At 39.1% G+C, this 13,238-nt stretch overlaps 1 protein-coding gene across 3 annotated transcripts in view; it reads left to right on the top strand.

Moving 5' to 3' along the window:
* Positions 1–13,238, top strand: part of DPP10 (dipeptidyl peptidase like 10) — a 451,044-nt gene that overhangs the window by 409,003 nt on the left and 28,803 nt on the right. For all 3 annotated transcript variants that reach the window (XM_032114483.1, XM_032114484.1, XM_032114485.1), the window contains exons 10-13: positions 1,530–1,627; positions 6,348–6,471; positions 8,603–8,641; positions 9,741–9,848. In XM_032114483.1, the coding sequence (XP_031970374.1) occupies positions 1,530–1,627; positions 6,348–6,471; positions 8,603–8,641; positions 9,741–9,848 (369 nt within the window). The remainder of the gene's footprint in view (positions 1–1,529; positions 1,628–6,347; positions 6,472–8,602; positions 8,642–9,740; positions 9,849–13,238) is intronic.

Raw genomic sequence — 13,238 nt, 5'->3', positions numbered from 1 at the left:
GAGGTAGTTTATATACTTGCATTGGCAAAAGGCCTTGAGTGACAGAGCAAAGAAAAAAAAGGAATGTTTTTAACTCAGCTTTGTAAATGAGAAAGGAGTAGTTCTATTTCATTAGCAATTCAGCATAAAAGTGATACACAATACTACTTCAGTAATCTCATTAATGAAAAACATTATCTTTGTTTAATGTCTCCATTTAATACAAATTTAGCTACTCGTTAAAGATCATTAATTGGTAATGAAGGTGGTGGTATAGCAACAGAGATTACAGAAAAGATTTTGTCTTTATTAAAGAGTGCAACCATCAGAGAAAATTATAACTAGGATTAAAAAATAAGATGAAACACACACGTTTTGTGAACACTGGAACGTGCTCATCTGTATCTGTTTACGTGTTATACACACAGACTCTATTCTTCCAAAAAAAAAAAAAGTCACTTTTTAAAACTTTTCTTTTTCCTAGCAGTGTTAAAAATACACAAATTCCACTTCCTTGTCCTCCATACCACGCAGAAATGAGTGGATACAGCATTCAGACTTTATTCTGAGATAAGCCCAATTTCTAAAATGAATTTGTGAGTGTATTTCAGCCTGTGAAGAGCCAAGTATACAACTTTGTTGTTTATTATGGTAAATCTGTAGAATCAGTGATTTTTACCTTTTCCTTCCAATATTAAACAGGAGTCAACCCCGTTGAGGAACACACTTCCTTTTTTTGTATCCCAGGGGTGTTACGTAGTGTAATTCCTGTGGCATGAAACAGAAACTTGGGGATGGCATGTCTAGGACAGGGATGTGGGACCAGTAGCATCTCCTTGCAGCCCTTCAGAGCCTCTCTTTTACCTCCATTGCTTTCCCTTCAACTCAGGAGCATCCCTTAGTAATGAGCCATGTTACAGGAGAAGGACGATTCCCACCTCCCTGTAGATCCTCAAGATTTATCAGACTCTTCCCAGTGGATATCTATCAAACTGCCATGTTATTCCCCATTAGCCACAAGAAGCATTTTGTTTCCCTTGGAGCTGGCCTGCCAAAGCAGCTGGCTCCTGATCCAGGCCAGAAATTGAGATTTTCAGCTTAGCAAACAAGGGAAGACCGAGGGAAAGCGGTAAAGAAAAAGAGAGGAGGAGGAGGAATGCTGTCTCAGAGGTAGTGCAGCTTTTCAGAAGGAACAATAGCATCTAAAAAAAGGCTTTGCTGGAGGCTGGATTTACCTGCAGATTTAGGAACTGACTGTTTTGGCAGCTGACTTAACTGAACTGGGCAAAGCCACTTCTAGTGCTGGTCACTTCCTCTGCACAGGGAGGTCTGCCATCAGTAAAGGGTGGTGAGACAATCACTCAACACTTTGTATTTTTATCTGTGTGATTCATATGGTTGGGAAATTAATTTTTCAGATTTAATATACTTGAACTTTACTAACTTTTCGTTATTATGAAGATACTGCATTATGTTAACGAGTGAGTCTGCTTATCTGTCACTGATTCAGTGCCTCTAAAACTCCTATTTATTTTTTTTTTTTTCCAAAGGCAGGTCAAACAAACCCCACAGTAAAGCTGTTTGTAGTTAATCTGTATGGACCAGCACATACTCTGGAACTGATGCCACCTGACAGCTTTAAGTCAAGGTATATAATTTCATAGTTTTGAAGCTCTTGTTTGATTTAACCTAACTTGTCTCTTTGGCTAATCATTGCCCTTTTACATCAGCACACTTCTCTTTGACTGGAATGCACTCGATCTCAGTCCCCATGGCTGAACATAGTGATAAAATTAAATATGGTTGTACTGCACTGATCTCCTGTTAGAAACCAAGGGGCTGGGATGTGCTCGTGTTTGATGTCTTTAAAAACTCCAGTTTATTAGAAATACATGGAATTAGGAATCCTAAGCTGTGGTTAGGGGGAGTGAACGCTGCCCTGCTTTCTGAGGTTGTTACTCATTCCCTCCCAGCCACTTCTTTCTGCGTTGCCAATTTGTTGCTGTTTCTGACATTGCAGAAGTGTCTTGCAGCTGCACAGAACACAGAATCAGGGTGTTCCCTCAGTTAGAGAGAATTATTCTGAACTTCTCATTTGGTTTCTCATCCCAGCTAACAGGTGCAGTGAGGTGACAGAAGGTGAGGTGCCATGACACCGGATCACATAGGTTAAGAAAGGCAGAGCTGTGCTTTTCAGGAGAAACTTCTGCAAAACCCCTGAGCTGATTTAACATTTCCTCTGACTTTGAGGCTGAGGTGATGAGGTCTGGCTGCAACTGGCGACTCTCCTGCTAAAGTTACTGTGATAAACTGAGCCCCTTATTGCCTGTCCTTGCTTGAGATGCCTGAAATTTTTCTTTCAGGGCAAGAAAATTTTCATCCCTTCCTTTATGTGTATTCCATGGGTAGAATTGCCATCATCCTGATTCCATCCCTGTTGTGGTTTCAGAGCATAATACTGATGATCTTCTAGCCCTAAAATATTAAATAATAAAGGTAATAATAATAATAGTAACAACAAAACAATAGTTTTTACCATCCAGATCTGGCTGCTGTCTAAGGGCCAGAGAAGTGCCACATCCTCTTTTCACTCAGGGCATTTGCAGGTGGGGAATGGTGTAAGAAGGATTGGGAAGCACAAAGCTACCGCTTATTGAATGAGGGCTTTGGTGGATCAATGCCAGGTTTGTCCCTGCTGGGTCCCTCATGGACGGCTTAGGCGGCGCTCTGCCAGCACCCACGCGTGCACACAGCCTCACCTTGGCAGGAGGTTGTGAACAGCCGCTCACACACCCAGTCTGTGCACGAACCAGAGACAGAGAGGAGAGAAGGGTTCTCTGCATGCAATTCTGAGGTGTCTAACAGCAACACCCCGAAGGGAACAGAGGCAAGAAAGAACAACAACCAAAAGCCCGCGCCCCTGGTTTTATCCCGAGAGCTCCCAAAGGCAGGCAGAGCATCCAAAACCAATGGTCTGAGGGCTAGGGGGCAGAGGCAAGGTTGAGTGGCATAACAGGGGCCAATGGGAGAAGGGATGGGAGAGGGAGAGGGCCAGTGACCAGCAGAATCTAGACAAAGGGAGAAATTTCTAGCACAGTGTTGTAGGGAGAGATCACTTTTAGGGTAACTTGGGGATGTAAAGTGGACTTAGCCACTGCAACAACCTGTGGCTGAAAAAAACCCCACCTCTGCATATGTTATTCCAGTTCCTACAACCCCCCAAGTGTTTTATGGTAATTGTTCCCAAAACAATCAGGATGTTAACAGTGGCCACTTATTCACAACCATTACAAACAATCTTAGGCTGGTGTAGCTCTCTTCTACACAAATTGAGGTACTCTATTTCAGGAATAATTTATTGGTGAATTATGCCTTGCAATTATTGGTGTCACCTGGAATGCTTACTGATTGTGTTAGTAAGAGAAATTATTTTGAATGAGTTGAGCATTTTGGAGTATTTTTTTTCTATTGATGGACCACTACTGAAAAACAATGAAATCTCTTGCTGCTTGCTAACCCTTCATTAATTTAAGCAATGCTATAAGATCTGAAAGAGATTTCTTGCCATCAAGATCAGCATCTTCACTCTCCTTAATGGCATTGAAGTTGTCCTTTAAGTGTCAGAAGGTGCAAAGAAGTTAAGTGAGAAAGCAATGTGTAAATCCCCAAGGAAAAAATAATCTTGTAGATGTTGTTCAGATGTTATGGTTTCACTTCAGGTTCTTCAGATTCATTCTGTTTCCCTGGCAGATGGAAAGTAATAGTAGATGCAAGTATGAATATTAGTATCTTAAAACTTATTTTGGCTTCTTGAAGCTGAAGCCAAATCTCTGGAGCATCTTTGACAGATTTTTCAGTTCTTGATATTGTTGTTGTTCAATTGAAATAATAATCATATTAAAAATTCTGGCTGGCTAGTGCATGAGAAGACTGAGTAAATCCGTTTGAACCTGGGGAAAAGAAGTTAGTTTCTTCATCATTTTAACTATTAAGGTATAATTTTCATGCTGTAAAAGGTAGAAAGATTGTATAATTGTGAGTCAGTTTTACTGTAAATTGTGCATCTGACTCAGGATTTCAGTAGCAGTCTCCACACTGGTTATCAACCCATATATGTTCATATATCAATAAATATAGAGGTATGAAAAATGTACTTTAAACAGGCTTTTCTAGTGTAGAAATCTTTGAAGTTTGTAATGGTTGGGAGATTTTTTTTTCTCCTTAAGTATTAGCTTTTTTAGTAAAAGTAGTAGCTGCCTTTAGCAGCCAATTTATTTCAGTGCCTTTCTAATCCATTTATTATTGAGTCATTAGTAAATAGGTCATGATTTCAGAATTAAATTGAATAGTTCATTATCAGGTATAGTTTTAAGGATCTTTCAGGGCAGAAGCATTTTAGAAATAGGTATTATACAGGTCATAACCAACTGCTGTTACAGAGAGATTCACTCCTACACAGACACCATAAATATGGGAAGGGAAGGGGAAAGGGAAGGGGAAAGAGGTTCTGTTAGTTATAACCACAAAAAGTAATATTCAAATTCTCAGCTTGTCACAAATTGTGTCTGGTGCAGGACCTCTGAAGACATAAGACTGTTTCCCTGATTTTTAGGGCATCTGGGAATTTGATGTAAGATTAAATAAATTCAATGAAAAAATAATTTCCTCCTTGTAGGGATCCTGTAAAGGTGCTTGGTAAGATTTCCCAAGTTTTGTTCAGGTTATTCTGATATAAAGATAGCAATAACACTTATAAATTTTACTTCTGTTATGTAGAAAAATTTACCATCTACTGTGTACTGTTAATGCCACAATAAGACTGACAGACTTCCTGCAGATACGTTGTTGTATTTTATGCAATTACTGTTTCCCCCTTGGTGTTTCCATTCCATGTGTACAGTTGTGTTTTCTTCAGTGGCAAACAAGATTTAATATTTTGCTTCAGTCCTTTGTCCAGAATGCAATTAGTGTTTCCTCTTTAAAGTGGGGTTTTGAGGAAGCTTGAGGTGTGTACAATAGATTAACTGCAGAAGAGCCTGAGAAGCTTGGAGACACAAACTGATTGCTTTCCTGCTTGTGTCACCTGGTGTCGTGGTAGATCTTGTTTTACTTGTGGCATACATTTTTGCCCCTCAGTAAGACTAAACATTTGTTAAAACAAACAAACAAAAAAGGTAAATATTGGACTCAGAATACACTTGATACACTTGGAGTCCCCGTTTCTGTTTATCATTCTGGTATCCACATGTGAAAATAATCTTTTCTACTAGAAGTCACATATGAAAGCCACAGGAGGCTGTGCATGCTGGGTTGTTCAGGTATGTTCTGCCAACACAGCAGTGGGATGGGGCTGGGTGCAGCTGCAGTGAACTCCTGTCTCCTGCCTCTCCTGTGTGCAGCTTTGCTGCTGCTGCTGCTCAGCATCTTTGATCTAGTAAGGAGGCTTTTGAATGTATAATTAAAAGCCTGTTGTCAAAGAGTAATGAGATCTCTATCACTAATAGATTAAAAGCCTAATTATATTCAAGCTAAGCCCCTTGTTTTAAAGGGGGTCTGAGTTTCCAGGCAAGCTCACTCCACTGTTGCACATAACTCAGCTGGACTGTGAAAGCTGCCAGCTGCCACCAGCAGAGGAGTGAAGGAAATAGCTGGGCTGGGATGACAGACTGCAACAGGTCTTCCTCCCAACATCCCCACCCTGACAGCCCAGCAGGAATTTGGGAGGAGGCAGGCAAATCCTCCATGCCACGAGCCCAGGAAGCCTCATGTGCTTGGCCAGGGTTGTTGAGGGACAGACAATTTGGCCAATATTATGAGCTGTTTGTTAACACAGAAACAGGAACACACTGGTAATGAGAGGGATTTCCCTTTTATCCAGAAGTTTTGTTATAAAATACTTGTTATTTGATAATTTTGAAGTGGGCTCTGGCTGCACTCTAATATTACAGAACTTTTTTTTTGTTTGGCAGTAAGACTGGATTCTTTTGCAAAAATATGCATCTTCTGAAGGTATTTGGTGTAGGAAAATACTGGCTTCTGTTGAAATTCAGTGCTTGTTTCTAAGCTGGCTGGAAAGTACACAGTTCATGTGTATTTGCAAGCATATGTTTCACAGTTGGTGAAGTTTGTGTATATATGCAGAAATTTCCCAGGGGAACATCACACTGAAGGACTGAGCCATCCCACTTGTAGGAACACAGATGCTGGGCATTTGGGGTTATTTTCTCCATCCCTCAGTGCTGGCACGGTCATGCAATACAAATTCAGCATTCGAATGGACCGTATGTATGGGGGGTTTTTTTTCCTGAATTCTAATCTGAAACATCAGTGATCTGAACTTTTTTTTTTTCCCCACATGTTTTGCTTAGGGAATATTATATCACCATGGTGAAATGGGTAAGCAACACCAAGGCTGTGGTGAGATGGTTAAACAGAGCTCAGAATATCTCCATCCTTACAGTTTGTGAAACCACAACTGGGGCTTGTACCAGGGTAAGTTGTTTGGTTTTTTTTCCCCAAGGTCTCTTTTCAAGGTTTCTGCTGCATTTTGTTTTCATAATCAGAAACAGATTTTTGGAAATCAGTTTGCAGATGCAGTAGTTGCAAGCTGAATATAATTAGTCAACAGGGAGGAAATGGATGTGAGAAAATTCCAAATGTGGTGAAATGATTTCATGTAATTAGCAACTTTGAGTGACATTTTCAGAATTACTAAGCTTTGTTCATTCATTAGCTTCAGTGGAAACTGCAGTTGCTGAACATCGTGTACTTGGGATATAGCTAGAGCAGTGACAAGCTTGTCCTCTGACAGATATTTTCAGCTGACTGGTTTTTCCTCTCTCCTGCTGCAGTTTCATTTTAGATCTTTCTGTCTCTCACAACTTACATATACTTAAGGAAAAGGCGTAAAACTCTTATAGTTTCTTCAAATTTGATAGCAGACTAATAAATTTGGGGAAAAATAAATTGAAAGGCAACAGGGATGTTTCATTTTTTAATGTAAGCCAAGCTGAAATACATTTTTCTCTTTGAATCCAACCACATTCCACCCCTGGACCCAGACTCTGACTTCTGACACTCCTGCATTACATCTCTCCATTTTCACAGTCAATCTTGCATCTTGAATGCACTTGGCTGCTTTCCCATTCTGAGTCACAATCTCTTCCCAGAATCAGCTAAAAGTATAAATATTTTCTATACATGCTGATATCAGTACCAACAGATGCTCCAAAGCAGAGGGTATAATTTGGCAGTGTAAATGGTCATGAGTGATTAATGTTGGCCTCTGAGTCAAAAGGCTCCCATCAGTGTCTGCTACTGAAGTCAGTCATATTGGAGTGTTAGAGACTTTTTTCCAAGCTCATCTTCTTCTTTTGCTGCATACTGCAGGGTGCTTTTCCTGACTCAGAAACTATGAATAAATCCCCAAAATATGGATTAAGATTGTGACCCTGGAGATTTGGTTGCTTTTCACCTGGTCCCTGTGAGCCTTTTCTCTTTATTAAGAAAGTTGGTCCTGAAACACTGTGAGAGCTGCTTCTGAGAGGGAAACCTTTATGTGCTCCAAGGTCAATTGGACTTGTTTGAAGTAGGTACCCAGGGAGCTGTAATCCAGGACATAATGTAGAGGAGAGAGACTGAGAAGTCCCACTCCAGAATACTTAGAGTGCAGCAAAGGACATTTTTAGGAGGGTGAGGAAGGATAGTGATGCAGTCTCACCGTTGTGAGCACAGCTCAAGCCTGTCTCATCCTGGATGGTCCCTACACTGCACCCTCTGGGATTAGGTGATGCTCTTGAAATCACTAATGGATGACGAAAGGCCTTATTGTGAGACTTTAGCATTGTATCAAACAATTTGATTTCAGCTGTAAACCTTTTTTTTTTCCCATGGGATGCTGCACATGGCCTCAGTTTCAAAAAGGAATGTGTAAAACCAGCTGCTGCAATAGCTACAAATTCTCATTTTTCAGGCCCTATACATACAGATTCTTCTACAGCTAATAAATTTTCATTACTTCACTGTGACTATGACAATTTGCAGCAGTTGATGTATATTATATATTCCTTTTTCCAGCAATGTGTGCATGATATTTGGTTGGTTTGGGTTTGTTTTTTTTTTCAGATGGCATGATGTGAAATATGAGTATGAACAATAAAACCCAAGAATTTGTTTTTATTCTTTTTCTCATCACTAATGCCACTCCACAACCCATTAAAGCACAGGATTGTGATTTGAGAAGGTCTCACAATTTGAGCTTGATGCTGGCTGTTTGCCCAGTGTTGGTGAAGGACCTAAAATATCCAGTTGTCAGATGATGCCTAGAGGTAAAAAACAAATGGAACTGCCTGTGTAAAGCTTCTTGATAGCTAATCAGAAAGGACTGAAATGGCATTCTTAGTTCCCCTGTGGTGTTCTACCAAAAACTCTGAATAAAGCAGCTGACTTTATAATTAAATTATCATTTGTTTCAATGCAAGTGCCAGCAAAGAGACGAGAAGATTGTAACACAGTAGACAAAAAACACCCATGAAATATCTAGAGACCTTTTGCTGAATGTGGGAAATATTTTTTATCTATAGCTATTCCATAAAAGCAATTTTATCCTTTTTTTTTCTTTTAGAAGTATGAAATGCAGTCAGACCTGTGGCTTCCTAAACAGGTACAGTATAAATGCCATTTCCATGTGCATAATGTGTAATTGCTTCATTGTCATTTTTATTTAACTGTGTGTTATTTTATAAGCTAATAAAATCCTGAGGCACCTGTGAGGGTTTTGGAGGCAATATTCCCTTCAGTTTCTGGTCTGTCTGGACACAATTCAGTAAGCATTTAGATGAACAGCTGATTAACTACCTAAGTCTGGGATGGTTGAAGACAGACCAGATGAATCCCATTCCAGGCATGTCCTATTTACTGTGATTTGTTTCTGATTTAAAAATGATCTCACAAAATTAAAGCTGAAGGAGTTCAGAGATTAGAGGTCATATGGGCTACAACTGGAATGAGAAAGTAAAATATTTCTAAATTCATACGCAGAACAATATGTTTAACTAATATGTCAGCCAATTATTCCACTTCCATAGCTTCAGAAGGACTGTCCAATAACTGGATGAAACACATTCTATTTAAACTACATTTCAGGCTTCATTTTGCAATGTGCAAATGAGAAATCATTTTAACAAAAAAAACCTATGCTTTTATAGCAAGCCATTTTCATTTAACATTTCTGTGCAAAGTTAGACATGGAGAGATGGTATCACATCAGGCTACAATTTGTGGTAAGACCCTGATTCAGAGTTATCACTTCAATGTGCTTATTTTTTTCATACAATTTTATCAAAATCAGTGGGTGTTAAACATGTACTTAATGAGTCCAAACCATTGAAACTTTTGTTCTCCTCCTCACCAGTAGGAGTTATCTCTGTCATTATTTGTATATCTCTAAAGGACAGTGTCCTGGAAAGTCCCCCTGCATTAGGAATGAGATTACCAGAGCTTTCATGGTGAGGCAGAGTTCTGCAAGGGCTGTAACCCATGCTTTAGGATGGGATTGCACTTGGCATGAACCCGTATTCAGCTTTAGCCACCACATCTTTGTTAAACTTAGTAGAACATACTGAAAACCCAAGGACTTTTTTCTTTAATTGACTTATGAGCCCAGCAACTACCAAAACCAAGGAGACAAAAAAACTTGGGCTGATCTTTTGTTGGAAGTGTAATGGAAAGTGTGCCAGCCTAACTCACTGTTGCGTTTGTAGAACGAAGAACCCGTTTTCTCCAAGGACGGCAGTAAGTTCTTCATGACTGTCCCAGTGAAGCAGGGTGGCCGGGGCGAGTTTCACCACATAGCCATGTTCAGTGTGCAGGTAAGGCTCTGCTTCAGGCTGCTTTTAATATTCTACTGCTTATCTGGGACTTTTACTGAGGACACATGGCCCAGGGAAAGGCCTGCACTTCAGTTTAATCAGAGTACTTGTGTCATGGTCATTTGTCCTGTCCAGATCATCCCTCAGTGTAGTGGGACATATTTATAACTCCTTCCAGAATAAACACTAATATTACCTTCTCTATATACACTATACATGCATATTTTAAAATAATAAATAATTTTAAATGTCTATTCAAATCTGCTCTTACACAAAACACTAAAGGGAGGCAATACCCAAATTTAAAATTTGTGTGAAAGTTGGGACACTTTTATTACACTTTGCAACATTTTTCAGTGGCTTCCATTTCCCAGGGTCATTACTTTTTCCAAAGAAGAATCTGAAAGAAGATAAATCTGCAGTGTGACTTTGAAGGTCACCAGTATGAAGTTGTGATGAACTAATAAAGGAAATTATGCCCTGGAACGGAACACTCCAAGGCATCTATTTAAATCATCAGAGCATTAATCCAGGTGCTTTAACAGAGCCATATGACATAAGAGGGATTACCAAGGTACCCAAAACATCAAAATATCAGACTTGGTGCCAGGAAACTCTGTTACCTGCCTTTCTGACAGTGTTCTGGTATGAACATTATTAAGTCTGAAATATGTTCACTGCAGACAGAACAAGAACAAAAGAATTTTAATGAAAATTTAACCTGAAGAACCGAGAACAAAGATACTCATTCACTAGAGTAAATATATCAAGAAAGAGTCAGTGAAGATAAAAGGGATCACAGACATGTCAAATTCTATTTCCCAAAGAAAACAATAACTCAGATGACAGTCTGGTAAAGGTGTATTAATATAATAACCACATAGAAATTCACACCAGAGCAAAACCATTTAGTCAATCAAGTCTGATTTTGGTATCTTTCACAGTATGAGTAAGTATCTTTAAAATACATGAAATAATAATGATCTAGATCTGAAAGTTCACTTGCAACATTCCCAAGGAGGTTACAGATACAATCAAATTTGCCTTAACCTTGTAGGCTTTGACATTTGTTGCTACAAAAAGCCCAGGAAACTTGATCCTAATTCAGGAAAATACTTAAGCAAAGATTAACCGCACTCCTATTCAGTAGGGTAATTAAATATGTGCCTAGTTTTAAACACATCTTTTAATTCCAGCAGAATAATTTTTGAAGTCAAGCTTATGTTTCAGAATTTAGTATTCTGTCCCTTTTAAGCAGAATTAGAGCCTTGGGTACTGCACAGCTCCAAAACTAAAAAATACTTCTATTTTGCCTGCCATCAGCATGAATGAACAAATCTGAATGGTATCACCAATGACAAATTTGGCTTTAAGCATGTAGCTGCTCCTGAGAAAAAGGAAATGTGATATCCCATGTATCAGCCATTATTCATCAGTAAGCAACATTCTGCGTGGTAATGGGGCTGATAGAGAGCAGTAAAGGGCAGGAAATGTGTTTATATGCTGTGTTTTACACACTGCATTAATCTGATCGTCCATTATTTCTAAAGCAAACATAGAGGCATAAAAAGTATATTAACCGTTGCCCATAAAGCCTTTGGTCACATTAGATGTTTGTCACACCTTGGGAGAGCCACAGCAGCACAGCCCTGCAGAATTTAAAGCAGTCAGCAGATCACCAGTGCCCAGATGGTCACAGCTTTTCCGTGATGGAGAAGGCTAACTCTGGAATTTGGCACTGGGATTCTCATTCTTTCTCTGTGCCGCTCAGACACCAGCCCACTTACAGAAATCAGCCTTGGTGTGCAGGAAAGTTAAAACACAGAACCAATGTGGAGTTGCAAGGATAAAGAAGTAAATTTTAATGGCTCACTTTAATCACTGATGCTAATTTCTCAATCTTACAACAAATGCTGGTCTTTCTCAGGCTGCATTTCTTTGCACTTTAGAAAAGCATGTGTCAATGGCACAAAGCAAGTTAGCAGAGGCATCTAATTAAATCTTCATGCAAGGAGAAGTTACTGTCTAAAAGGTTACTGTCTATCACAGTGGATTATTTACTGTCTGAGTGTGGAGGGCTGGATGTGTGGTTTATTGTTTTCAAATGCTTTTAGTAACTTATGAAATATTTAAAAGAAACTAATCTCAAAGTAGGATTGAATCATGTCTTAGGTATCTAGACATTTCTTTCATGGAGTTTTGCAACTCTAGAAAGTCTATTTTTTTTCCAACCACAAAATAAGAATTATAAAGTAACTTTAATGGATCAAGGCGATAACTTCCTGCAAGCTTCATAAATTATGTATTATGGCTGTAACCTTGAAAAATAACCATGTTTATTAACACTTGGCTGGGCTTTTTATTGCTGATTCCTGTTAGATTCTATGATCTTAATATTTAAATATCTCTTTCAATAGTTGCAGCTTCTCTCTCTCTAGAGAAGAAATAGTCACTTACAATAAATCACTAATGTGTATTTTAATCATTCCTGGAGACAGCACTGAATATCAGACTCTTCCTGAACAGCGAGCCCTCATCATAAACATATGTACAGCACCTAGCACGATATCCTGGTTTCATTTGGTACTTGCAAGGCTTGTCATAAAGTTGCTACATCATTCTTTCCTTGTGGATCTGTTAGGAAACAGTTCAGTTCTAAGGGACTTGGTTCTGCCTTGCCAGCTCCCAGCATATTTTAGATGCATTCTTGAGCATTTTCTGCTTTTTAGTTATTGCTGCTGTTGATGTGGAGCTCAGGGTACAGTTCAGAAATACATGGATTAAAAAAAAAGCCAACCTTTTTGCCTTTATGACTTCTTGTAGGCCTTGTAACCACTGAGTATCACCTCTGAAATATCACCCCTTTTCTTTACAAAGTTTGTCTTGAATTTGATAACTAAGAATTTGTATATCCAGACCAAGCATAATAACCCTAATACAGAAAAAAACCACATAGAGTATGTCCAAGCTGTGAGGGTTGAAGTTTTAATCTTCAGTAGCCTAAGCCACGATTTTACCTTTTGTACTAGGAAACACCCTCAGATGAGCTTCTCACTTCAGGTTTTGTTGTTTTTAACCCATGTCTGATGAGGAGTCTGGTGCAACTTCCAGCTGAAGAGTTGGTTTTACCTGCATTGCATCCTGACTTCTATTGTTTGTTGACATGTGGGCAACTGAAAGAAAAATTTCGCTGAAAACCGAGATTATTTTAATGACTTTGATAGGCTTATACATGGGAGGGAAAGGATAAGTGAAGTTCGGGCCTGTCAAAATGTGAGGTTTGTGGTTTAAAGATGTTACGTTGTATATTAAAGTTTAAAAAGCTGTAATCAATAATGACGTGTGCAGGCAGTCCTGCTAGGCAAAGAAAAATGTAGCAAGGTGAAAGTT

The sequence above is a fragment of the Corvus moneduloides genome, chromosome 7 (assembly GCF_009650955.1).
Source record: "Corvus moneduloides isolate bCorMon1 chromosome 7, bCorMon1.pri, whole genome shotgun sequence".
Classification (NCBI taxonomy): Eukaryota; Metazoa; Chordata; class Aves; order Passeriformes; family Corvidae; genus Corvus; species Corvus moneduloides.
This window is presented reverse-complemented; position numbering and strand designations above follow the sequence as displayed.